Below are 26,409 nucleotides of genomic sequence, written 5' to 3'. Positions count from 1 at the left end.
GGAAAACTTCCCTCTCTCTAAGCCTATGCAAAGAGCCAATTACATTTTAGGAAAAATAACAGAATGACTACCCTTTCCAGCCCCCTCCTTATTTAAGCACCACTCCAACAAACATTCTTAGCCACTTTCCTTTTCTACCCTTTTGGACCTTCTCGAATATACCTTTAAAATATTTGGTTTATGTGGGCTTAGGTCCATAACAATTGGATCCGTAACATTACTCCGCCCTTCAATTAAAGTCTTGTCCTCAAGACTTACATCCGGAAATTGGCCTTTAATAACCAACGCATCTTCCCATGTTGCCTCGTCCACGGAACGATCCTTCCATTGAATTAACCTTTGTAACACTGAATCATTGTGAGATCCCACCGTACGCTCCGCAAGTATAGCAACTGGAAACAACATATCAGCTGTGTTGACCTCCAACTCCGGGGGAAAATTCTGCTCCACTGCATTTGACAGTACGACTGTCTTTAACAATGAAACATGAAAAACCGGGTGTACTTTCGAGGAAACCGGCAACTCCAATTTGTAAGCGACTGTTCCAATTCGGTCCACAGTTTTAAACGGCCCAAAAAATCTTGCTGTCAATTTCTGATGTATACGAGGAGCAACTGACATTTGTCGATAAGACTTCAATTTTACATAAACCCATTCGCCCACATGAAAATTCACCTCTCGACGTTTCTTATCTGCTTGATTTTTCATTATCGATTGAGCCCGCAACAAATGGACCTTTAGTTGCTTAATAGCTTCATCTCGATCCTGCAACTCTTGACCCATAGCGTCCACCCTAACTTCGCCGGGAATAAATTGAATTACGGTAGGAGGTTTTCGCCCATACACCACCTCGAAAGGAGAGGTACCCGTAGTCCCATGAAAGGAGGAGTTGTACCAGAACGCCCACGGAATCCAGATAGACCATGAACGTGGTTGATCGATTGCCAAACACCGTAAATACGTTTCCAAGCAACGATTAATAACCTCAGTTTGGCCATCCGATTTTGGATGGTAAGCGGAACTCATACGCAACTGAGTACCTTGCAATCGAAAAATTTCTTGTCAAAAGTGACTCAAAAATAATGGGTCACGATCGCTAACGATGGACTTCAGAATCCCGTGATGACGAACGACTTCACGGACAAAAATTTCAGCGATTGGCTTTGCCGTATAAGGATGTTATAAGAGTATGAAATGGTTGTACTTTGAGAGTCTATCTACCACTATTAACACTGCATCATAACCTTTAGATTTGGGCAATCCCAAAATGAAGTCCATCGATAGATGTTCCCAAATTGCATTGGGAATATCTAATGGCTGTAAGAGACCACCCGGAGAAGTAGAGCTAGCCTTACAACGTTTGCATAAGTCACAAGCTTTAACAAACTGCTGGACAACCGCTATCATTCCTGGCCAATACAAAGTAGAAGCCAAACGTCGATAAGTGCGATAATAGCCAGAATGACCTTCGGATGCCGATTTATGGAATTCCTCGAGCAATGAAGGAATAAACTTAGAAACTCGCGAAATGACCAAACGATCTTTGTAAAACAAAATGCCATGACGAACCGAATAACCGGAGTGGCTCGCGTGATCGCGTTGCAAATCGTGAATAATTTGCTGAATTTCCGTATCGTTTCTGGCTTCGTCAATAAGCTGAGCCCCTTGCAGCCAAATTGGGTACGATGCGATTGAGTGTAACTCGCCTTCTTCAGCCCGACGTGACAAGGCATCAACCGCTCTATTCTCGTGGCCCGATTTATAACAAATTTCAAATTGATAACCCATTAATTTCGCCACCCAATTTTGTTGATCTGGACTTGTTACCCGCTGTTGAAGTAAAAACTTCAAACTCTTTTGGTCGGTATAAACCGTGAAACGAGTTCCTAATAAATAGGAACGCCAATGTTGTACCGCCAAAACCAACGCCATGATCTCCCGTTCGTAAGCAGACTTCGCCAAATTATGCTCACTTAACGCCTTACTAAAGTAAGCAATTGGACGCTGTTGTTGCATTAACACAGCCCCAATTCCTTTGCCTGAAGCATCACATTCCACAACAAATGGAAGTTGGAAATCTGGGAAAGCCAATAATGGAGCCGTGACCAAAGCATTTTTCAAGGCATCAAATGCTTGTTGGGCATCCGAATTCTAAGAGAAGGAATCTTTCTTTGTTAAATCCGTCAAGGGTTTCGCAATACTTCCGTAGTGTCGAACAAACTTCTGATAGTACCCCGTGAGGCCTAAAAAACCTCGCAACCCTTTTAATTGTTTGGGTACTGGCCATGCTAAAACTGCTTCGATCTTTTTGGGATCCATTGCAACTCCGCTGCCGCTGATTATATGGCCCAAATACTCGATTGACTGTTTGCCAAACGAACACTTCTTTTGGTTAACCACAAATTGATTAGCAAATAATGTTTGAAGCACAATCCACAAATCATCCACATGTCTAGACCAAGAAGGGCTGTATACAAGGATATCATCGAAGAAAACGACCACGTACTTGCGTAATAATGGATGAAAAATATCATTCATCACAGCTTGAAAAGTCGCCGGAGCATTTGTAAGCCCAAATGGCATTACCAAATACTCGTAATGACCGTCATGGGTGCGGAAAGCAGTCTTCTCAATAYTGTCYGGCGTCATCCTAATCTGGTTATACCCCGATTTCAAGTCCAATTTTGAAAAAAACTGGGCACCTTTTAACTCATCAATGAGCTCGTCCACTACCGGAATGGGAAATTTATCGGGAATAGTAGCTTTGTTAAGTGCCCGATAGTCAACACACATACGCCATGAGTGATCTTTCTTTCGTACCAATATAACGGGGCTCGAAAAGGCGCTCTTGCTTGGGCGAATCATTCCTAATTTCAGTAATTCCTGTACTTCTCGATTTCAGCCTTTTGAATGTGAGGATATCGATAGGGGCGAACACAGGTTGGCTCATGCGGAGTAATCAACGAAATTCGATGATCATGAGTACGTTTGGGTGGCAAACCCGTCGGTTCACGAAACACAGCCGCAAAGCTGTCGAATAGTGTCTGTAAATCTCGATGTTGGGTTATGGACAACGCCTCAACCTCTGCCGATTTAGATTGCACCCGATCCGTTGTTATAAGAGAAGGAGATGTAACCATCGAAGATAACCAAGTATGAAGCGACGATTGCGATCCTTGAGATTTTCCAAGACCTTGGAGGTGCACCTCAGTGCCCTGATATTGGAAACGCATCGACGATCATTCCCAATTATGAATAACTTCACCCAACGTTTTGAGCCATTCGATACCCAACACCATATCTAAATGCCCCATATCAAAGACCAACGCTTCAACATCAAATTCACGAGTTCCCACCCACACTTTCAAGTTCGAACAACACTGATTAACGAAAATCTTATGGCCATCGCCCAACTAAATGTTGATACCTGAAAATAAACTAGCAGGCAACCCCAAAGCCGTTACTAATTTCCGTGAGACGAAGTTATGGGTGGCTCCGCTGTCTACCAAAATTACCACATGAATGCCAAAAATTGCCCCTTCAATTTTCAAGGTTGTCCCACCGGTCGACGAATTAGACGAAACTTCTAAAAATTCCAACGTGGAACATAACCCGACAGGAACATCGGCTTCACCGTGACCCACCTGATCATCGATCGTATCCAGCACCTGAATTTCACCATCATCGCCTACTGATTCATCCTCACCCAACAAAAGTACCCGCAGCTTTCCTTTCGGACATTTATGAGTTGGACCGAATTGTTGTCCACAACGGAAACATAACCCCTTCTTTCGCCTCTCCTCCCATTCTGTGCGAGTAAGTGATCGGACCCCCCGATTGCGATTAAGGAGCTGAGCATTGTCGAGTGAAGATGCTCCGGGAACACGTGAACCGGGAAATAACTGACCTGAATCCGGCCGGTGAAGCATGTTCTTATCGCTATTAGAGGAAACATTGGGCCCTTTAAACTCACAGCGGTCCAACGAAGTGGGTCGAGTATCATAAGAGTGCCCGGTATTTACTCCACCCCACCTTGGTAACGAAATCGAGATAACGCCATGTTGCCGGGCGAGATCATTGCCTCTACATCCTTGGCTAAATACATAGCATCAAGGCGGGATTGAGGACGATGTAGACGTACCCATCGTTTAACCTCATCCTGTAGGCCCGCAACAAAATAACCCATAGATTGAGGTTCCAACAAACGGGGAACCAAGGATAATATGTACTCAAAATCATCTATGTAATCATGAATAGAGGATACCTGTTTAATCGTTGCGAGCTGCTCATACGGGTTCTGTATTTCAAGGCCACTAAAACGCTGTAACAGCTCTCGGGTGAACTGTTCCCACGTGATCGAATCATAAATCTGACTAACAATTGTGAACCAGTGTTGAGCGACGCCTTCCGTACTTAACTGCGCCAAATGAATGCGAAGATGAAGAGGCGTACCATGAATATCGAAATACAATTCCGCCTTCTTAATCCACCCCTGTGGATCAAAACCATGAAATTCCGACAGCTTGATTTTTTTTTGCGGCCCAAGGAAATCCTTGTGGAGATCCCGATTGTGAGCCGATAATTGCAGGACTCCCTCCCGACGCCATCGTAAATCCTCCTCCTGTTGAAAAACCCGAATTGGAGATTTCGCTGCTCTGACGCACCGGGACATCACCCACCAACGATGTCGGAATGAGGGGAGGGCCACTGGACACCATCGACGGTCCCCCAACATCCGAAGTAGTCTGCTTACCTTGTTGTTTGACCCAGGACATGACGATTTTGCGAAATTCCTCCTCCTCCGCACGATCGCCCTCCCAAGCCTTAATTGTCGTTTTGATTTCCAGAACATCCGACTGAAGTTTCTGGAGTTGTTCCTCATGTTGATCGAGACGGGTTTGTTGAGCTCTGGTTTCCATGGACATACAGCAGGTCGATGCGGACCAGTGATGAAGAACAATTATCAGATTAATAAGAAAATTAGAAGACAGAGTTGAGAAGGAGTAAGTCGGCTGATTTTAATTGAATGCAAAAGCTGGAAACAAACAGGGAATCCARGGAAAACTTCCCTCTCTCTAAGCCTATGCAAAGAGCCAATTACATGTTAGGAAAAATAACAGAATGACTACCCTTTCCAGCCCCCTCCTTATTTAAGCACCACTCCTCCAACAAACATTCTTAGCCACTTTCCTTTTCTACCCTTTTGGACCTTCTAGAATATACCTTTAAAATATTTGGTTTATGTGGGCTTAGGTCCATAACAATTGGATCCGTAACAGTTTTTACCTAATCGGATGAGAAAGATGGAGGAATTTGGAATGCGTAAAAATGTATTATAATTGTCGCTGATTACGAGACCAAGTTACTGAATTTGCTTGTTTTGCACCTTATTAGGTAGATGATGAGAGGAAACTTAAGTGGTTAGATGAGAGTAAGGAGATCATGGATTTTTTTAAGTTATAATAATTTCAAATGTCGGATATAGATGACCAGATGAGCATCAGCACTTCAATGAAAGGAACACACACATAAGAAGGGTTGGAACCATAAGAAATCAGAGATGAGTCTGATGTACCCTATCTTAAATCGTAACCGAAATCGAACTCCACAGTCCTAATCGCAAGCGGTAAACACACAGTAACTGAAATACAATAGCTAGAACACATCGATTGTAACTTGCAATTGTGAAATCGTCGGCCAATCTATTGAAACATGAAATCGATACAACCCCAGACTTTCGAGAGGTCTGGGTTCTCTCCCTGAGCTGTCGCTCAAACTGATTAAACTGAAATTGAAAAACAGAATACCCATTCTACCGAACAGCCCACTATTTAAACCCAAAAACAATTACCAAACTACCCTCCCTTATTCAAACTAAGAAACAACGACTCAACTACTTAAATCTGATTTCTCCTTCTATACGTAAACCTCAAAGGAGGTTTATCAGAGTCTTGGGTCCAACAGTAATAGCGGTGAATGGTGATGGTGGGAAGTCAAGGAATTTAATAATGGAGCTAGGCAAGGGATATGCATTCACTATGGGGTTTTTCACTACTGGAACAAGTATGGAAGTTAATGATGCAGATATGTATGTGGAGAAAAGGTTTGCTTTAACTGTTTGGTATATGAGCATACAATATGTTACATTGCTGATGAGCCACTTAATTATATTTCACAGTGTAGTGCTTGTGCTTGATGAACATTATCTCATGTTATGTTCTCATCCTTGTGGAATGAAATGTAGAACCATAGAAGGAAGTTCTGGATCAATGAAAGACAGATATATGGAGTGAAGTTACATTACTGGTTAAAACTATTTTTTTGGAAAGAAGTTTACTGGTTAAAATTATGTTATGTAATCGATGGTTTTTGATGACCATGATTGTACTAATGATGGTGTAACATAGAGCATGATGTGTTTCATAGTTCCGTTCATCACTTTCATGTTTTACTACTGCGCTGCACCTTTTCTTAATAGATGAGATATAGCTTGACGGCCTTAGTGACAGACTACTAACTTTGATCCATAAGAGGGTCAGGACAATGGTGTGTGTTGGCACAACTTGAATTTGTATGTTATTTAGAGTGGGTGGGAGTCCTGGCCAAAGCTTTCCAAGCATTTGATAGTCCTGAGGCTTGACTTTGTATGTGCTGTGAGATGGTTAGCCGTTCAACCTAGTTTGAATATTGGCTATGGGAGAAGTGAGGGTAAGCTGTCTGTTTAAGCCAAGGTGTATCCCCAAGCAGGGGTGCTCAAAAACCCGATGAACCCGACCAACCCAACCCGAATTTTAAAAAAAAAACCCAACCCGAGGTAACCCTGCATGATCGATAAAAAAATTAGCCAACCCGACCTTATTGGGTTGGAATCGGGTCAGGCGCAAAAAAACCCGACCAACCCGACATCCCGATGAACCCGACCTTAACTTTAGCTTTGAATTGTAGATGACAATCATGACATGACCAACCTCAACGTCAAGAAAGCGAAAGCATCGGGGTTGGAAACGTCTAAAACTATTGTTGTTGATTGATGTATTATCATTTGGTTTAGGCATTTTTATTGTAATATCTAAATATGTGATGAACTTGCATATTATCTTGAATGGTCGGTCGTATTTCAAATGAAAGTTTCCTTTATTTTTATGTGATTTTACATTGTTTAAACACAACCCGATCAACCCGAACGGGTTGAGTTGGGTTGGGTTGAACTTTTGTTTGGGTTGGGTTGGGTTGAAATTTTTCAAACCGCCAACATTGGGTTGGGTTGTTAAAACGGCTCCAAACCGATCAACCCGGGCCGTGAGCACCCCTATCCCCAAGTATGATTTTCCCTAATGGTTCAATATTTCTCTATCGGACGAGTCTGCGTATTGAAAGCATTGGTTGTTGCCCTGCGTATTGATTTTGGCCTAGATTTCCTGTATAGAAATTCTATCGGGTTCATGTGGCTATATGTCCGTTTCTATACATAATTTATTTTCCTTTCAGATTTACCTAGCTTTGAATATATAAGATCAAGTATAAACATTTTGGAGTTACAAAGATAGTTATCAACAGTACATAAAAACAATCCAGTTAGAGTAGCTTGCACACCTTTGGTCATTTGTTATAGATGGAGATAGGGAGCATACTGCTACGTAAAAGTTGACATTGTGCACATCAGCATCAGTAAATCAAGGGGTGAACTCTTTCTATCTTTGGGTGTGCATTGAACATGATATTGGATTAGAGGGGACTAGTGTGCAAATGTATCAACTGCTGTGTTTACAGTAGCATGTTTTTATTTGCTGTAGATGACTAGATGTGATATATTGATCGACAGAAACGGGAAAGAAGATCAAATAGAGAAGAGTAGAGCAGAAAACTCCAAGAATAATCTCAGTTTGTATCATCTTACTCGAATTCAAGGAACTTATGCATGCTTGCATACTCGTCTCCAGAATAGACTGTCAAATGCACCAGTTAGACAACCAAATAATATCAAAAGGAGGTTGTTAGGAGACATTGAGGACGGCAAAGACTGGCATGAGGGAAGTAGTGATGAGAGATTTGCTAGTGGAGTATATGGAACGTGTTAGCCTTAGAAAAGAGGGAGTGCAAGGATGCTATACATGTTCCAGAACCCTAGGGGCTTCACCTCCTTATGTTTGCTTTTCAGTTGCACTGTTTTATTTTGTTTAATTTCAATTATAACTTACCCAAACTAGCTTGGGATAAAAGGCTTGTTGTTGCATACACTCATCCTTTATTCTCCTAATGGAGCTAGACTGATGCTACCAAATAAGCATCTTGCAACATTACTAGATCATGTAATATGAGCTTTTTCTAAGCATCTACTAGAGTTGTAATGAATATCCTATGATGGGCATATCTGTCAGAACCTAAACTTAAACCCACTTGCTTCCATACATCTTCTCTGACCATAAAACCAAGTCGGTGTGTGAAGATTATTTTTTGGGTATTGGTGATGCTTGCCCGAGAGAAAGAGAGAGAGGAAGATGACAACACATAGGGAAAAGATGACGACCCAAACAAAGTAAGATTGTGCCCTATATCGGAGATGATGACCTAATCAAAGTAATATTGTGCCCTACCTCGGAGATGACGACCCAACTGGAGTAGATTACAACTCAATGCCAGTCTTTTTTTGTCAAAGGGAGGTTCAGAGTTAAGGTGATAACCAGATAATTACAGAGCCGATGAAATTTTAATATTAGGTTGTTTAATCTAGTGCAAATTTCTTTCTAGGAGCGGTTTGTGAATTGAACAAGTTCATTGAATTGATAGAGAAGTGCTTGGGTGTGTGAAATAAATTTCTTGGGGGTTTGTGAGGGAGATGGGGCAAAAGATGGGGAACGGAAGATGATTTGAATTTTTTGTTTTCTTCCATTCTTAATTTGATAAAAAATAGAGCTAAACATATTTGATGGTATGCAAATGGTTCTTTCAGTTATGAACTTCATTAGCAAGAATCAACCATTTGATCACTATCTCATTGTATCCATCTACCTCAAGTACAGAATCATATATTTTGAGGAAGCTTTCTTTTTCACACACACTTTTTGCATGCGGGGATCTTCATATAAACAGCCGCTCTACTCTTTGGTTTGGAGTGGAGGATCGGTTTGTGCACATCCTGCCCCTGGGCCCCACCTTTGGGTGGCATATACTGGGCTCGTTTGGTTTGGTTTGGTTTGGTTTGGTTTAATCTTGTTCATGTAGTCTTCATTTTATTCATTTTTAATACTTTTTTTGAATCTGCGTGTACTGGCGATAATTACGTGCAGATCTTCATACTCGTGATCATATTCTTCTGAAACCTGTGCTGGTGGTAAACTTGGAAGTAAAAGATAACCATGATGAGGCTGCGGTTGGCGCTCGTCAAACTCTAGCATTGTGTCAAGAGGTCTGTACCATCTCGTGTTTTTCAACTCTGTTTCTTTGTTTATCAATTACTACACCATGCAATATTTCCTGAACATGTAGCTTGAAGCAACTGATCGTTGGGAAGATGTGATCGATGATGTTATATCTACGTTTGAGCGACAACACCGTAGAAAGGTCGTATATGCCATCTCCTTCTATTGACCTACTGGATTCTAGGTTAGTTACATTCTGAGAAGTACACGACATAGTGTCCATATGCTACTTTATTGTCTCAAGTAGTCGAAATCAATTTGATTCTATTAGACAATGTGGTTTTTGAAAATTCTTGTACCATATATGTTCCTTCTCTTTTGTGTCAATATACTTTCTATTGTATGAACTTTGCTTGACATTTTTCAAATTCTTGTAACCAAACGACCGTACCTGACTCTGTCATGGTGAAGCTGACATCTTAAGGCATGAAGAAATAAGTTGTCAATGTGGTTACACAAAGAGCTACAATTTAGGATAGAACCTTCATGATTATGCATGATAGGTGAAGGCTAAGGAGATACCACCTTAGGTGTCCTCTATAGGGAGAATGGGGGGAGGAAGGTACATCGAAAAAGAGAGTAATCGGGATTAGTCAAGAGATATCGGGTGTGGCTACATCTTATGAGAAAGTTAATTTCATGAACCACATATCAAAGGTTCCAAACATGCATACGAATAGTACATATGAGAGAAAATCCATAATTATAACTAAACAAAGCAAAAATACATCAAGAATTTACCTTAGATGACTTAGAATGTTGCGTAGGATTTAAACGAGACAAATTAAAGTTATAGTGATACAGTGACCATGATGTTGTGGAAGTGGAATTGACAAGGGATTAGAAGTCATACATGGCTCACGAAAACAAGGGTCTGGTTCTGATTCACCTTCCTGATTTTAAAGGCACCATGGGCTCATATACATTTCTAAGCACACACGAGTATTGCCTGAGCCATGACTATACTCCAAGTTTCTATAATCAGGGATACAAATTTTAGGTTCCCCAATCAATTCCACATCTTGTTTATACACTATATGTGCTCCGCATCTTACAGCTTCTTCACCACCTTGTAACCTTATACTCGTGACAAGATTACCTTCGATATGAGACCAATCTTCTCTTTCAGAATCATGATACATCTGCTGAAAGAAACTGAACGGCATATAGCTAATCCACACATTCCCATTCTCAGCTGCTGCAGATGCAACGATACAATCAACCTCTGACTTAGGAATGGACTTCTCATCGTTCACTATTGTGAAGATGATCTCCGGAGAACAACGTCCCATTTGCACCCCTTGAAACAGACCACAAACTGCAAACCCCATGATTTGGATATGGCATTCGTGAGGTAACTTCAATGTGATTTGGTGCCCATGTTGTTCTTCTTCGAACCAACTCGGGATCTTGTTTCCAGGAATAGCAATACTTAACCGATGATCTACAGCAGCACATCTCTGTGCTCAACAGAAAACATCATTGTCAAAATCGCTACTTAAGCACCTACTTCAGTGAATATAGAATGAGATATGAGGGTAGGGATCAACAACCTTAAGGAAAGATTCTTGCAACATCTTGTCAAGGTATCTTTCATTTTCTTGATCCTCTAGAAGTTTCACACAACCAACAAGCCATATCTTGTATAACCATTCATACTCTTCCGATAGATCTTCAATCTTTTCTAGTGAGCTGCAATCACTTGCCTTGAGTACTTGTATTCCTGATGGGAGCACATGCAACTTTTGAAGTTGGCAGCACTCGTTCAACTCTAGGTGTTTAAGACGAAAAAGATGGGAGATGCTTGCAGGCAACTCGATTAATTTGGAATTGCCGCTTAGATGTAATTCTTCCAAGGAGGAAAATCCATGAAGATCTTGGGGAAAGTCTTCGTTTCTGATTTGCCTCCGACTGAGATCTAACTTTCTCAAGGAACATAAATCTTTAAAAGTATGAAAGTTAATGGACTCCGGTCGTTCTAAGGCCCCAACGTAACCTGTAATTCCTAGCCCAAGATCTTCTAAATTCTTCATGCTTCCAAGCTCCTCTGGCAATTTCTGCAGTTTCTCGCAGTTGTGAAGTTGAAGGCTCTTAAGCTGCTGTAACTCACAAATAGAGTCTGGAATGTTCATAAGACTCTTACAGTTTTGGAGATGCAAAAAGCTTAGACTAGAGAGATATCTGATTGATGATGGCAATTCCTCTACTCGAAAACAACTATCAAGATATAAATTTGATAGTTTTACCATGCATGCCCCGACTTCTGGGAATCTTTCAAGACGATAGCAGTCGGAGAGTCTCAGAGTCTCCAGGGATTCCATCTCGATTATGGATGGGAGACACACTAGCCTCTCACAACCACTCATGTCCAAGTAAACAAGCCTTCTGTGAGATCCAAGAGACTCGTGAACCTCAACCAGACTCTCACAATATAATAAAACCAACCTCTCAACATTTGGGGCTCCGGAGACATCTGGAAACTTTGTTAGCCATCCCAACCTCTGAAGGTGAATAAACTTCAAGTTCGGAAAAATCTGACAAGAAAACAACTAGAAATGAATGGATTTATAACCGAGGTTCCAAACCAAACGAACCCAGTATATTCCACACAGAGGAGGGTCTGGGGGGTAGAAGGTACGTAGACGTTGCTTCTACTCCAAGGGGTAGAGAGGTTGTAAAAGCAAAAAACGTAGCCAGGTGAAAAGGTTACTCAATACGAGTACAAATAAAAGGGTGTTGTTTATCTATATAATAGTATAAAGCAATCGATTTCATCTACTAAGTACCTTTTGCCCCTTCCATAGATGTTTGATTCTGCCATAGAGCATTTCAATCCCGACAAGCTTACGCATGTGTGCTAGAGGCAAAGAAGAAAATGGGTATTCGTTCCATTGAAGCCATTGTAAGTCGTAAGGGAGAATGGTAGGTTCACGAGAAGTGAATTTCTGGTCAATATCAAGTAGCCGAAGATTCTTCATGCTTTCGAAAACATTAGCTCTAAAACCTAGCTCCTCATCGTACTTCTCAACATTGTGTTGCTTGTACGGCACAACTATGGCTTCGATTGCTTTTAGTTTCTGCAACAAAGAACTAAACCGTGATCAAACTATAAACCAAACCGAACAAACTCAGTAAATCCCACACTGAGTGGGGTCTAGGGAGGGTAAGATGTACACAACTTTCCTCCATCCCGAGGAGTAGTGAGGCTGTGATTAAACTGTGCTCATTCTAGAAACAAAATCTTATAAAGAGACATTATTACCTTGTTTCTGCTAACAAAATCATGGATTTGTTCGAGTTGCCATAGCCTACTATTTGGGAAACTCGAACAAACTATCTGCCTCCCCATATCTTGTATGAGATCATGCATATTGAGCCTTTTATTCGAAATGGTTACAAGAGATTTCTCAATAAGAATCGTGATCCCTATCACTGGGTCAAAACCGAAGCTATCAAGAACTCTCGTTACATGTTCTTCATCTTTCCCCTTGAAGAAACATGCAATGTCTAGAAATATTTCCTTCTCGGAATCATCAAGCCCGTCAAAACTCAACTTCAGTGTCTCAAAAATCTCGGCATTTTGTTTTTTCGCCAGTCTATTTAAAGCACTTTCCCATACATCTGCTTGTCTTTTGTAGAAGAAAGAACCTAAAACTTTCAGGGCTAGAGGAAGACAGCCAGTGTAGCGTATTGCACGATATGATAACTCCTCGTACCCACTCGGTGGGATATTTTTCCGGAAAGCATGCCTACTGAAGAGCCCAAGAGCTTGGTCTTCAAGTAAAATAGGAGGTTTGTATTTTGCATTTGCATCTGATAACAAATGCTCGTTTCTTGTGGTTATAACGATTCTACTTCCCAGACCAAACCACTTACGTCGTGCAGCTAGGAACTCTAGTTGCGTTAAGTTATCAACATCATCAAGAACCAAAAGAACCTTTTTATTTCGAAATCTTTTTCGTATCATGTCGGCTCCGTGCTCAGGATCTTGAATCGTGGTCACGTGCTGCGTCACTAGAACATCTCTTAGAATTTTTCCCTGTAAGGCACATATATCTTTTTTACTAGAACTGTTTTCTCTAACATCATTAGCAAAGCTACTACCCTCGAATTTGTAAGCAATCCTTCCAAACAAAGCTCGGGCGATAGTTGTCTTACCGATTCCTCCCATTCCACATATTCCTATAATCAACACCTCTTCTGTTGCTTCGGTAGCCAATAACGAATTCAATGCATCCAGACGAGATTTGATACCGATTAGGTTGTTCTCCATACCACGAGGTCGTATACCGCTAAAGATCTCTTGAACAATCTTGTCGATGAATGCAGATTCATCCCTATAGTTTAAAGCGCATTGTTAGCAATTTAGAAAACCAAACCACACACACTCGGTATATTACTCGGAAGTCGGAAGTAGGGTCTGGGGATGAGATATACATAGACCTGACCTCTACCCCAAATAGTAGAGCTTTTTTCGAACCATTAATTTGTTGAGGTGACAAATTGTGGATGAACCGTGTTTCTTGGTCGTACTTTGTCAATTTTTCGAAAGTGAATTTTGACTGTAATGACTAAAGTAGGTTTTATTAGAACCTTAACCGAAAAACAGATCAAGGAAAACTAACCGGTCGACTGTTTTCAAGATGTGCCAGCCAGATAAATTGGCCGCTGCAGCTAAAGCGTCCCTCCACTTGCTCACCTTATCCATATTCCCCGTAAACTCCTCTTCGTGTTGCTGAAAGGCCGTAGCAAAGTCTCGTTTCTGTCCACGCACATCGGATGGATTTACATGGTAGAAGACCGGTAACACCTTCTGGCCCATCCGATCTTGGCATTCGATGATTTTGGCAAGTTCATCCAAACACCATGAAGAGTTTGCGTAATTTTCCGAGAAAATAACGACTGCAAACATGGATTGTTCGATGGCTTTGAGGAGTTCCGTAGAGATGAGCTTCCCTCTACGGATCATCTCGTCATCTTTGAACGCATATATTCCTCTGCGAACTAGAGCTGCATAGAGACGATTTACAAAGTTATGTCGAGTGTCTTTGCCTCTGAAGCTTAGGAAGACGTCGTATGTCCATTTTTCGGTTGGATCAGAAGACGATGAAGTTGGAGAAGACTCGAAAGACGCCATTGATGAAGGTCTTTTAAGAATTGAAGAGAGAAAATAGTTGCAGAAGCTGGAAAAAGTATCAGGAGGTCCCAAGTTCAAATCCAAGGAGGAATAAAAATCCCTTTGTGGCCACGGATGTTCAAATGCCTGTGACTCCGGGCTATCTGCAAAGCAGGTGGTCGTCTTGGGATTAGTCGGCTCGCATAGCGGGTTGGATATCCAGGTTAATTAAAAAAAAAAACTCAGATGTTATATGTCCACAAGAAGGCTTGTTTTTATATTAGAATTGGCTGCCGTCCTTTGTTATTCTATGGAGTCATGCAGTCCTCTTCTATCCGGTTTCAGTTGGACTGGAATGTTTGGATGTGATCCAACACTTCAGAAATTCTTAAATATACTGGTTGTTGGCCAACGGTCAGGGACGGATCCAGAAATTTTTTCAAACGGTGACACCATTTGACCATAGAAAAAAATATAGGGAAATTTTTTCAAATGATGGCACCATTTGACTAAGAAAATGACACTAACAGGATTCGAACTTGGGTCTAGGGTGGAATAAAAGCCTTGCAAACCAACTCTACCAAATAAAACTTGTTCTCATTGTAGTTTCAAAATACATAGAGTGACACACAACAAATTAATACGGTTGCACCGTTCAGCGGAGAAATAATACGGTGGTACGTGCCACATATACCATGTAGTTGGGTCCATCCATGCCAGGGTACTGATAGCCGGATTACCTATGGATCTTAACTCTCTCTGGAAGTTAAAGGTTCAAACTTCATCAAAGTGACAAGGGTATGTAAGTTTTGCCGTATATAAATTTATATACTACATCTATATATATATATATATATATATATATATATAGANAGAGAGAGAGAGAGAGAGAGAGAGGGTCGTTTGTTTAGGAACCTAGGAACCATCAATTTTATGTAATATTCGTAATGAATAATGCGATAAATATTCATGATGAATGTCATGAAATATATTTATGATCAGACAAAATAGGTGGAATCTGGGTTTCTAAAATATTTAAGGTTTTTAAATGAACTTGTCCCCATATACAAACACATACAAAATTGTGAGGACATGTGGAACTCCTTTGATTCTCTCTTGAAGAAAATTGTTAGGGGCCGTTTACCAAATACTTACGCGGGTAAGTGCTTACCAAGTCATGTTACCTCACCGGATGAATATGGTAAGGACCAAAAATCTTACCCGGTAAGAACGAGACAAGAACCATGAATCTTACCCGGTAAGTGAGGCCGACGACTCTTACCACGGTAAGCGCTTACCGAGTAAATTGTTGCATACGATGTCATTTTGGTGGACTAAAATTTTACCCAGTACGTAAATAATAGTGTTAAATTTACCGGTAAGCACTTATCGGGTAAGTGTTTGATAAACGGCCCCTTAGTGTGTCTCCTAGATATATGGCAACCAACTGTGCTCATGTTGTTGGTACACCTCATGAACCACATATACAAACCCTTCAAGTAGTTTTTCTTTGCTATGGTGCTTGTAAAATCATAAATCTTGATCAAACACAGGCATGCTCACTACATCTTGTTGCTACATGGACCGTCTCGTCAAACAGTCAAAGCCACGACACATGTGCAAGTCACGGAAATTGGCGACTAGCTTGGTGCATCGGTACATAAGTTGACCCATTGCGAGTCCTAGATCCCCTTACCAGTCATGAAACCTAGGGGCTGTTTACCCAAATGCTTACTCGGTAAGTGCTTACTTATAGGAGTCAAACACTATAATTTATTTTGATGAGCAAGATTTTGGTACATCAAAAAACGTATTGAATGCAACAATTTACCGGGTAAGTGCTTACCTGAGTAAGAGTTGTAATCTTCACTTACCGGGTAAGACTCTCTATCATTCTCATCGCTCTTACCCGGTAAGATTTTTGGCCCTTGTCATGTTCATCCGATAAAGAAATTTATTCGGTAAGCATTTACCAAGTAAGTGTTTAATAAACGGTCCCTTATTGTTTCTGTAGCTAGGCTGAGTTTTGTTGGTTTTCAAGGAGATCTTGGCTAGCACCCAATAGACTAAGTGTTTGAAAACATTTTAACAGGGGTAAAATGGTCATTTTGTCACTCAGACCGTTTATTCCATATAAACAAATAACAGTTTATCTAGATCTATATACACAACTTAATTCATACAACTAAATTTATACAGGATTTATGGGGTTTTTTTTTCTATTAGGTATTTAAGTTATGTATGAATTAAGTCGTACAACAAAATTATATATTTCAGAATCAACTTGTTTATAAATGAATTACACCGCTCATGTAAGGACGGATCCATAATTTTTTTTCAAACGGTGGCACCGTTTGACTATAAGAAACAAATGTATAAAGTTTTTTTTTTCCAAACGGTGACACCATTTAACTAAGAAAATGACATTAACAAGATTCAAACTTGGGTCTGGGGTGGAATAAAAGCCTTGCAAACCAACTCTACCAAATAAAACTTGTTCCCATTGTAGTTTCAAAATACATACGGTAGCACACAACAAATTAATACGGTTGCACCTTTCACGAACCTAAATTTTTTTACCCTTCGACGGAGGAATAATATGGTGGCACGTACCACCGTATTCTCTACTCTTAGGTCCGTCCATGCATTCATGGCATGTGCAAAAATATTGAGAAATTAGAATTGTTTCTAAAAGGTTTGCTAAATGCACTCTTTTTATTTTAAAATCAGATTAAATCATACATTAAAAATGTAAAAATGAGAGGTTTAATCATTAACGTTGATGAATGTGGAGAAAATTAGTACAGTATGGAGCCTTTAGCCTACCCATTTATCATAAACCGTTTCTTATTTAAAATATGATATTTCATGCCAAAGCTTGTGTTCTCGAGATCTTTTACGAAGGAAAGAGAGCGAGAAAGAAAGAAAGAAAGTAAGGGGAAAGACAAAATCTTGTATTCTCGAGTTCTTTTTAAAAAATGACGATTGTTCTCTCAAGTCGGAAGAAGAAGACCTTTACATGCTAATTTTCAAAAGTAACGATCGTTTGAAGAAGACGAAACTTTATGCACCACAAGTGACTCGACTCATAGCTTAATTTGCTCAATGTTCAGCAGGCAACTGCAGATCCATGATTTTCGCCGAACGGTTGTTCTTTTTTAAGATGGATCAAAGGTATGTAAAGTCGTCCGACGTGTTTTTAGCCAAAATCCATCATTTCGAGGAATTTTCAAGTCTTTTGGTTAATTTCAAGAGATTTATTCGGTTTTTTGTTTGATTTTGAAGGACATTTTTGGGTTTTTGGTTGATGCACGTTGTATTTTCTATTATCCCACAACACCTCTTGATGTTTAGTATGTGAAACTTTCAAACCCAACAAAAATTCTACTTGCGAAAATCCGGTCTGCCCCTATTGTTGTCACTTACGGCATCACATATCACCAAATAACAAAAAGGAAAATATTGTGGACGATCATTCTGCACCAAACCATTCAGCAACTGCCAAACAACCCCTAACCTGGTAAGCACTTACCAGGTAAGAGCCACTGCCTAACATTTTCAGCCATTAAAATGGCATAGTAAGATTGTTGGTAAGCATCTCTTACCCAGACCCCGGTAGCATTAATTAAGCAAGATTCTCAGTCTTTGTCATGCCTCTTAACGGGTAAGTTATCCCAAAAAACTTGTGCATATCTGCCAACGGCAAAGAAAAATGGATACATATCGACAAAGCCATTGCAACTCATCACGAAGAAAGGTTAAAGAATATAATGAGCTCCCTTTGTACACAGTCGTTCACCCGTTTTTATAATATCAAACCACTCAAACGAAACCAAAACTACAAAATTCAAACCATGTGTTGGTTCTAACATAAACCAAACCAGTATACCCAGAGGTAGGGGTAAAATGTACGTAGACCTTACCTCTGTCTGGAAAGATTAGGAGATGGGGTACTCCATATCTGAATCTAGAGAAGGTCTTGAAAGCATACCATTTTTTGAAGACTATGATCTAACTTCATAATGACCTGCATCGGTCTGAGCTCGAAAACCCTTGTGAGCAGGTGAAGGTAGATTCTTGAGATCAAGCTTACCTATTTTCAAGCCAGATAGAGCTGTGCCCATGATTTTGAACCCTACCTGAAACGTAGGCTTTACGTCCAGTTGTTTTAACCCTTCTTCGAGCACCAATGTTCCAGACATTTGTGGGGCTTTATTTCTCGGAATCCGTCCAATTGACCAGCTACATGTCTGCCATATCAAAGTAACACGTTTTATAGCATTCGTCAACCCCAGTAACACATAGTTTCCATGTGTCCTATCAGTTATGGATGTTCATTAAACCAAACCAAACCAAACGAGTCCGGTATATCCCACCCGGAGGTGGGGCCTTGGGAGAGTTGAATGTATGCATACACCTCTACCCAGAAGAGTGAAGCGGTTGTTTCTGTGAAGACCGTCATGAATTTCAAGTCTGAAATAATTTACACTCTTATCTTTATGATTGACAAAAGACTATTTTGGTCGTCGTAAAAATGTGATCTTTACGTTGAAATTGTCAAGTAAACATTCCCAAAAGTATTTGGAGTTAAAAGGCTCAAAACGTCTATCTAAAATATTCAATTTAATAATAAAGCAAATCAAACCAAACGGATCCGCTATATCTCCACCTACAGGTGGTACGCAGATCTGACCTCTACCGAAATAGTTAGGCGGCATAGTTATCTTTCAGTGTTGATCAACAAAGAGTAATAACTAGAAACAAAAATCTCATTTCAAGAATCATTTAACAATGCAATATCCATGACTAGAACATTGATCATAGATGGATATAGATTAAGGACAGCATGAGAGTGGTACCTTATCAGCAAGTATATTAACAGTTCCATGGTTTGCAGTGAGATTGGCTGATGATACACAAGGAGGGAGTTGAAATTGCACCACTATCGAGTCGATGGGTTTTCCAGGATCATACCGGATTCCAGCCATCACACTAAGACGACATGTGCCAGACTCTGAACTCAATTGAGGCTTTACATATATAGGAGTATTCCTTAACTTCTTGACCCTGCAATGGAGCAAAGATCAGTCAAATTTAAATCGTTGCTAGTGTCATGGACCCCACACCTATCGTTGACGAATTTTTATTCTTTTACTACTCCTTCCATCCCAAATAAATTTCCACAATGAAAAAGATTAGATATGTGAAATTACTACACTTTTTAATTCACCCTTACTAACAGAGGGAGTGATGAATTTCTCCATCTCTCCATACGATAATTAAGGCTAAAACCAGACCAACCCAACTGAGTAAATTTCACTTGAAAATAGGGTCTTTTTTTGGGGGGGGGGGGGGTGTGAGATGTGCACACACGAGACCTCTCTACTCCAAAAGAGTAGAGCAACTGTTTCTGCAAAGACCATCCGATATTTAAGGGTAGAATTAGAAAATACACTTATTTTTGAAAGTGGACACTTAAGTTAGGACACACTAAAATAGAAAATTAGCACTTATTTTGAGACGGAAGGAGGATTTCATTTCTGATGACAACTGATTTTCCATCCCATATGGATATCACCATCTACCTGTAAGTCATGAGCTTAAACTGTCCATCTGGAGGCACAAAGGAGAGTATCTGTTCTGATTCCCAGGGTCGAAATCTAACACAAGGATGAAACTGCACATCATTCAGAATGGAAGGGTTTGCAAAGGAAAGGGTCAAATCCGGAATGCCTGAAAGATGAGAGTTCACTTCAACCACACCAAAGATCTCACACTTCACTAAGACCCCACCGCTGAACAGCAGAAAGTCAAGATAGGAGTTAGCTGGAGCACAATATTGCATCTATCAAATCACGTGCAGCTGTATCTCTATAAAGCTTCCAGAACAATATTATTCAAATCAGCCAATAAAGTCGGATCAAATTACTAATATGCATTTGGATACCAGAAAACAATTTGTAGAAATCGGGCATACAAGTTTAAGAGATCCCAGCAGAGTGTTATACAGGAGAAACATGAGTGTGAAGGTCACTGATAAGATAACAACAGATTGTTCACACAATACAATTAGGCTTGTCAAACCATGTTTTAGTTTTCACAACACATTTTACCCCTTGTACTTGGCTTTTCTGTTTGGTTCTTGAGTGTACTTCTAATTTACAGAATGAACCCGTTGTATTATGTGCTTGTTTTAATAGAGGCATTTTTAGCTCAAGTTGTCTTGTCATTTTTTTCGGAAAAGTCGTCTTATGATTGTTGATCAGTAATAGCAAAAGCTCATTAAAACAAAATCATCACCCACTTCCAAATATTGGTCAAATAGGTGAAAAGGGCATGTAGAAGTTTTAAGTTCGTGGAAACAAAATTGAAAATGGAAAATACAAAATAAGATTCATCTTCACCAATTCCATCTTCTTCCTTAAAAAGTTACGATTTCCAAGTTTTTGAGATTCGGGAATACAAGGGAATTTCCCTTGTTTTCATAAACAAAAGGTGTTAATCTTGTAAGAAAAGTCTATATTGAATCCACCTTGGAATAGTATTTTAACAAAACCTGAAAGATTTGTATCCTTTCACTTAGACCATGCTGCAATGCAAGGGTATGCATGAAAACATTTGATTTCAACTAGCAATTCATAAGGCCTACTCATGAAGCCGAAATGAATCTATGCACCAATTTTGTAAATTTCTACACTTCATTGTTTCATCCCATTCGGTTGCCACTGAAAAGGTTCTAAAGAATTTTAGTTATCAAGAGGAGCACAAATGCTTTATCTATGACTGGGTAGCGAGGTCTTTGAAGCTTGTACAAACAGGTATCACCATATTATCACCATCCCTCCCATAGCAGGATGGTGTACATGCAAAAAAATAGGCAAATAATTTGCATACTTGTGTTAAGGTAGCAATATGTGGTTGGATGAAGAACCCAAGGATAAAAACGCTAACCAAGCCGATACGGACCCTTCGGCCTTTTGTAACACCACTTATTGCAATAATTGCACCAGTAGAAAATCCAGGGAGAACCTAAACCAGAAATGTTTACATTGCCTCCTCCAAGCACCTATACCTCTCCAATCTCTCCAACCACAGGCAACTATGGTTGCCCTGTCTAATATGGAGCTAAGCTATTACATCTCAGAGCAGCTCAGAAAGGCGTTGATATGTAGATTTTGGAGAGGAGATAGCTAGATGACTGAGTAGTACTAGACGAGAACCGAGTGAAGGTAAGTACGGCAGGCTTGTCTTGACGTTCCAATAAACTCAAAAGTTGAGACTATGCAAGAACTCTAGTAGCTCTTGTTGTATAACTTCTTCAAGCAGGTCAGATACTCTGTGTGGATTCCCATGTTAGCTCCATGAATGGGCTTACAAGACACTCCAGAAAATTTCCTAAAACACAATAGTTCGGGGTGTTCATAAAGCTTTTTAGTGGTAGAGCAGTTCAAGGCAATGAACAATCCAGTCGGTTCCATGGCATTCCATCATGTCATGCAAATATTGCCTCTCAAATCATGAGTGGGATTCAATGGATTGTTATGCATATGATGGCCTTCCTTTGTTTGTTTCCACAAAACCCAATAAGAGCATTGAGTTCAATGAGGGATCTTGAGCAGAAAAAAGAACTACTTAGGAAAAATCCCAATTACCCCCTTCACTTCTTGATTATTAGTCATGATTATGGATAGATATTCATAACTGAGAACATGCAATGATAGAACTCGGATAAGAGAAGGAAATGTTGGGTGAAGAGAGTCCAAAGTCGGATTATTGGTAACTTGGAGCTAGGCTACATATCTAATGCTCAAATCATATCAAAGTCTCATGAAAAATATAACAAGCATTTTTAAATATGCAAGTCAAACATTCCAACACATTGTAACAGTACAATCTTCCTCAGAAATTACCATTGCCAAGAAAACAGAAGTAAAAAACCACCCCATCTTTCGATTTAAGCATTCCCCTTCCCAAGGTCATCTTTTGTGGCAAAAGAACATGTTGGCATTGTTTTCTCTACATGTTTCCAGTTGCTTAAGAACTATTTTGTGATGTGCAGAATTATAGGTTGATTTCTATCATTTTGACAGCTGCAGGAACAGCCACCATTCCTCTTCCATAATCTAAGATGATATTTTTATGTCTTTGTTTCATTGAAAGTTGGAAAAAACCAGAACAAGAAACAAAAAGACATCATCCAGATCGAAAAATAAGTAAGCCAGGCAGTGGAATTCATCGCAAGAGAGGAAGTGAGAAAGTTAACTTAAGTTGAAGGAAATCATGGTGCATGCCTGTTTATAATTGTATCCATCTCTTCAACAAGATTGACATACACATCATTGTTTGCATGCTTCAAGTGTGTCGTCCTCCATGGTACACATGATGATGTCGCACCTGGAAGGGTGTTGCTCACGTTAGAACTGTTACCGGTGACAACACTCAACATTTTGCTAACAATGTTTGGAGGAGCTATCATATCCCTCAGTATGTTAGGTTCTGTAGTTAGGGGGAATCCATTGTCTATCATTTCGTCCATTAGCTGCAAGTGACAATAACAAGAAAAAAGAATTACCATGGCCAATATTACTTCAACAAATGAAGAAACAGGGGAATGATTTGTTTCAATACAATTGGATATTTCATATTCCCCACTTTTCAGTAGAGAGGAAACACAACTATCAAACAAACTCCATATACACATAATTGATACTTAACATACTGAAGAACACAAGGGGAGTAAACAAAAGTTCGCTACAATGCAAGAGATTCAACTTTGTGACTTAAAAACATTGAAAAGCTTAAGGTCTCATGATCATCCAAATAACTACAAATAAGTGAGTTGTTAACAAATAAATCTTTAATATAAGAAAACTAAGCAGCAGTTTCTGATGAAGTCACAATGCACAACTTAAATCCAGCATACCTCATATACGATGACAAAATTATCCTTTATTACATCTTCATTTAACCCTCCAAGATAGTCAGAGAGAACATCAGCTACTCTGCAAAGAAACTAGAAGTTGACTAGTCAAACACATGTATTCTTCCTAGACGAATATGTGATATAGATCAATAAGATAGCTTCAATGATGAACACAAATACAAGGTACAGCAGTCAAAATCCTATTGTCCATTGTCCTGATTTTCTTACTCCTTTCTCTTCCCCCAAAATCACTATTTTCACCTCTCACAATAAAGAAAATGTTTATGGAACTAGTATCAAGTGAATGTATCTAAACAGTATAAGACAAATGTGTGAGCCCTTGTTTTCTTCAACATCAGTAAGTAATCCTTTTTCCTGCAACCTTTCACCCAAACTATTTGTTCTAGGTCAAAAATGGAAGCCTGTTAGAAATTAGACAAGATCCAGGCCTCGTGAACATGTATAGCAATCCTCAACACCCACCTAAGGCCAACTACATTCGTATACTTCATTAATGTGAGTCTTACTCTAACTGTCGTAATGCCGGCAGTGCATCCCTGAAAATAACAAGTCATGACTTAAAATTAACTCAAGGGAAGAAGCTGTCACCAAGCTCGTTTGATGCTGAGAACATGCAAGCATCACAACCTCCAATATGAAATAGCTAATCTTTCAATTGATGAAAATCTCAACACCTTACTCGAGTTGGTTCTGAGGATATGGAATGAAATGCTGATTTAAGAATACTGCAATGAATTGGCCTAGACTGGAAAATCTCAGGCAACTAAATGGAAGTGTTAATATAAGCTAATGGCAAGCAAAAAGTGGGACAAGAGAGGTAGTAAAAACTACCTTCTTTTTGGAGAAGACTCTACAGGAGATATGAGAACTATTCAGTCAAATATGGTAAGTGGTTGCTGGTGGATTGTAAAGAGCTCAATATGAGCCGAGAAACAAGAGGCAGGAATGCCCAAGTAGCTAACCATTTCACTGAACAAATCTCAACAGCATTCTCAGACTGGTTCTACATAGATAAATAACAAATTATTAATAAGAGCATTTTGATATTACTCTAAACCACTGAATCTTGTGAATTAAAAAGCAGAGAAGAAACAAGCATTAAGTGGGACAAGAGAAGGAGAAGAATCTACAAGAGATATGAGGTATGAAATGAGCTAAGTGGCTTCTGGTTGCTTGTACAAAAGTCACTACAGAAAGAGAAGAAACAGCTGGGAACGAGGCAGAAAAATAGAAGATAACCAAGATTTTGGAGGATCAGCTGAAGGTAATTTCAAGGGGATCACTTCAATTTGTAACTTATTCTTATGATACTTGACTAAACTCTCAAGTTCCTGATTACGAGATATGCTATATGCACCATGGAATCACCGCTTGCATGTTCCTTTTAAGGTGTCCAATCATTCTGTACCAACCATAGCATCAGCATCATGATTACTTAGCTTTTCTTCATTGTATCTCCTTTCATTTCCAAATGCTGTGCATCATAAACACTACCTTGGACGCCTAGAACCTCAACATAGTACAATTGTGTGTAATGATAATGGATGGTTCGGACTTTTTAAAATCTACATTAATATGTATGTTGGATACTCATCGAAGTGTTGACGCCATCCAAGCGACCAAGACCTCATGAAGTATAGAACAAACATAAATACCATATGCCCCAAAATAGTAACTTGGAGGAGACCAACCAGTTTTAATCTTATCAACGTTGCAAGCAGGTTAAGGGATGGAACCAATTCCCACATATTACTGCATATAGGGGTAATTTAGTTAATTAATGCACCAGTACAGCTTTGATCCAAATTTTCCATTTACAATAGAAATAACTAACAAGTGAAAAGAGGGGGAGAAATCTAAATGCTACTAACCTCAATTCCCATCAAAGGTGGCATTTCAACTTGAGTGCAGGCTAAAAATGTGATCCCCTCACGTACAATTTGAAAAAGGTAATGCGTTGGTGAAGCAATTACCGGCAAAACCTAAATTCAAACCAAAATATATCTCCATAAATAGAATACAAACGGAAACAATAAATCAATTGAGAACAGAAAGTTCACCTTGAAGGAATCAGGTTGAGAGATTGTTTGCTCCCAAAACCAAGCACAGATTGATCGATCGACACGATGGCCAGTCAGCTGCTTCTCCAGCATCACCTCTCTGCAAATGTGATTGTAATTTCAATTACCGAAACACAAATACAAAGACTAGACTTAAAACCTTTAACCAACATACCCGGAATCGGAAAGGAGAAATATACACTGCAACATATCTGTTGGTTTGATGAATGAATTGAAGTTGAATCAGTGAGTGCAAGTTTTTAGGGCACGAAAAGGTTGAAATCCCCCAGTTCCCAAATCCAATCGACTCTGATTACTACTAGGGCTGGATCAACCTTTTTCAGTTGATCCATGGGTATATCTGTTACTGCATAAGAATACCTGTAAGTTTTGCATCTTTTAATTTTTTAATGAAAATTAATTATTCTATTTTGGTAATTAAAAAAAAAATTATTAATCTGGATATTCAACCCGATATACGAGTCAACTAATCACAAGACAACCACCTACTTTGTAGATAGTCTGAAGTCACTGCATTTGAACCTCCATGGCCATAAAGGATTTTTATTTCTCTTTAGATTTGAACCTGTGACTTTCTGTTACTTTTGACCTTTAGAGTCAAGCTTAAACCAATCAGCCACCACCCTTGTGGTTTGGTAAAACTTTTATAAATAAATTCATAAGGTCTAAAACCATTTTTTTTATTTTAAGGTTATTTACTTATGTTTACAAATAAATTAGTTGATAGCTGATAAACTAATAACTTTGATAAGAATTTATCAGTAAATTATTTCAAAATGTAAAATGATAAAAAAGAACAGTTTAAGAAGTTAGTAAACTTTTAACATTTCATAATACATTCAAACAAAT

The 26,409-nt window shown here is 39.5% G+C and overlaps 4 protein-coding genes across 4 annotated transcripts in view; 1 reads left to right on the top strand and 3 right to left on the bottom strand.

Annotated features, from left to right (window-relative positions):
* The window catches only part of LOC112521069 (RNA polymerase II subunit A C-terminal domain phosphatase SSU72), a 15,322-nt gene extending 5,535 nt beyond the window's left edge, over positions 1-9,787 (top strand). Inside the window, exons 4-5 of the mRNA XM_025129712.1 lie at positions 9,288-9,406; positions 9,487-9,787. Coding sequence (XP_024985480.1) covers positions 9,288-9,406; positions 9,487-9,588 — 221 coding nt within the window. The 3' untranslated portion in view covers positions 9,589-9,787. The remainder of the gene's footprint in view (positions 1-9,287; positions 9,407-9,486) is intronic.
* Positions 9,788-10,318: 531 nt separating this feature from the next.
* LOC112506602 (TMV resistance protein N-like) lies at positions 10,319-13,858 on the bottom strand. Its single transcript, XM_025110769.1, has 5 exons — positions 13,806-13,858; positions 12,682-13,756; positions 12,206-12,496; positions 10,973-11,953; positions 10,319-10,879 (listed from the first exon to the last, which is right to left on the bottom strand). Exons 1-5 carry the CDS (start codon positions 13,856-13,858, stop codon positions 10,319-10,321), a joined length of 2,961 nt encoding a protein of 986 aa, XP_024966537.1.
* Positions 13,859-14,013: 155 nt separating this feature from the next.
* Positions 14,014-14,556, bottom strand: LOC112506594 (TMV resistance protein N-like). Its single transcript, XM_025110756.1, has one exon. The coding sequence runs from the start codon at positions 14,554-14,556 to the stop codon at positions 14,014-14,016; it is 543 nt and encodes a 180-aa protein (XP_024966524.1).
* Positions 14,557-18,272: 3,716 nt separating this feature from the next.
* On the bottom strand, positions 18,273-25,894 carry LOC112519828 (AP-3 complex subunit mu). Its single transcript, XM_025128127.1, has 8 exons — positions 25,715-25,894; positions 25,540-25,639; positions 25,351-25,461; positions 23,459-23,548; positions 22,827-23,074; positions 20,121-20,330; positions 19,395-19,602; positions 18,273-18,785 (listed from the first exon to the last, which is right to left on the bottom strand). Exons 1-8 carry the CDS (start codon positions 25,747-25,749, stop codon positions 18,540-18,542), a joined length of 1,248 nt encoding a protein of 415 aa, XP_024983895.1. The 5' UTR covers positions 25,750-25,894; the 3' UTR covers positions 18,273-18,539.
* Between the last annotated feature and the right edge of the window lie 515 nt (positions 25,895-26,409).

The sequence above is a fragment of the Cynara cardunculus genome, assembly GCF_001531365.2.
Source record: "Cynara cardunculus var. scolymus isolate 2C chromosome LG 1, CcrdV1, whole genome shotgun sequence".
Classification (NCBI taxonomy): domain Eukaryota; kingdom Viridiplantae; phylum Streptophyta; class Magnoliopsida; order Asterales; family Asteraceae; genus Cynara; species Cynara cardunculus.
Note: the sequence above shows the minus strand (reverse complement) of the source record. Positions and strands in the feature narration are given on the sequence as shown.

Bases quoted from the DNA above. Each gene is read 5' to 3' on its own strand.
- LOC112506594 (XM_025110756.1), bottom strand. From the start codon at position 14,556: ATGGCGTCTTTCGAGTCTTCTCCAACTTCATCGTCTTCTGATCCAACC.
- LOC112506602 (XM_025110769.1), bottom strand. From the start codon at position 13,858: ATGTATATCTCATCCCCAGACCCTACTTCCGACTTCCGAGTAATATAC. The intron at 12,497-12,681 runs GTAATAATGTCT...TCTTTGTTGCAG, and splicing joins ATTTTGTTAGCAGAAACAAG to AAACTAAAAGCAATCGAAGC. The intron at 10,880-10,972 runs GTTGTTGATCCC...TGTTGAGCACAG, and splicing joins TGCAAGAATCTTTCCTTAAG to AGATGTGCTGCTGTAGATCA.
- LOC112519828 (XM_025128127.1), bottom strand. From the start codon at position 25,749: ATGTTGCAGTGTATATTTCTCCTTTCCGATTCCGG. The intron at 23,075-23,458 runs GTATGCTGGATT...TGTCACTTGCAG, and splicing joins ATTTTGTCATCGTATATGAG to CTAATGGACGAAATGATAGA. The intron at 19,603-20,120 runs GTAGATGGTGAT...GCTCCATTGCAG, and splicing joins TTTAAGCTCATGACTTACAG to GGTCAAGAAGTTAAGGAATA.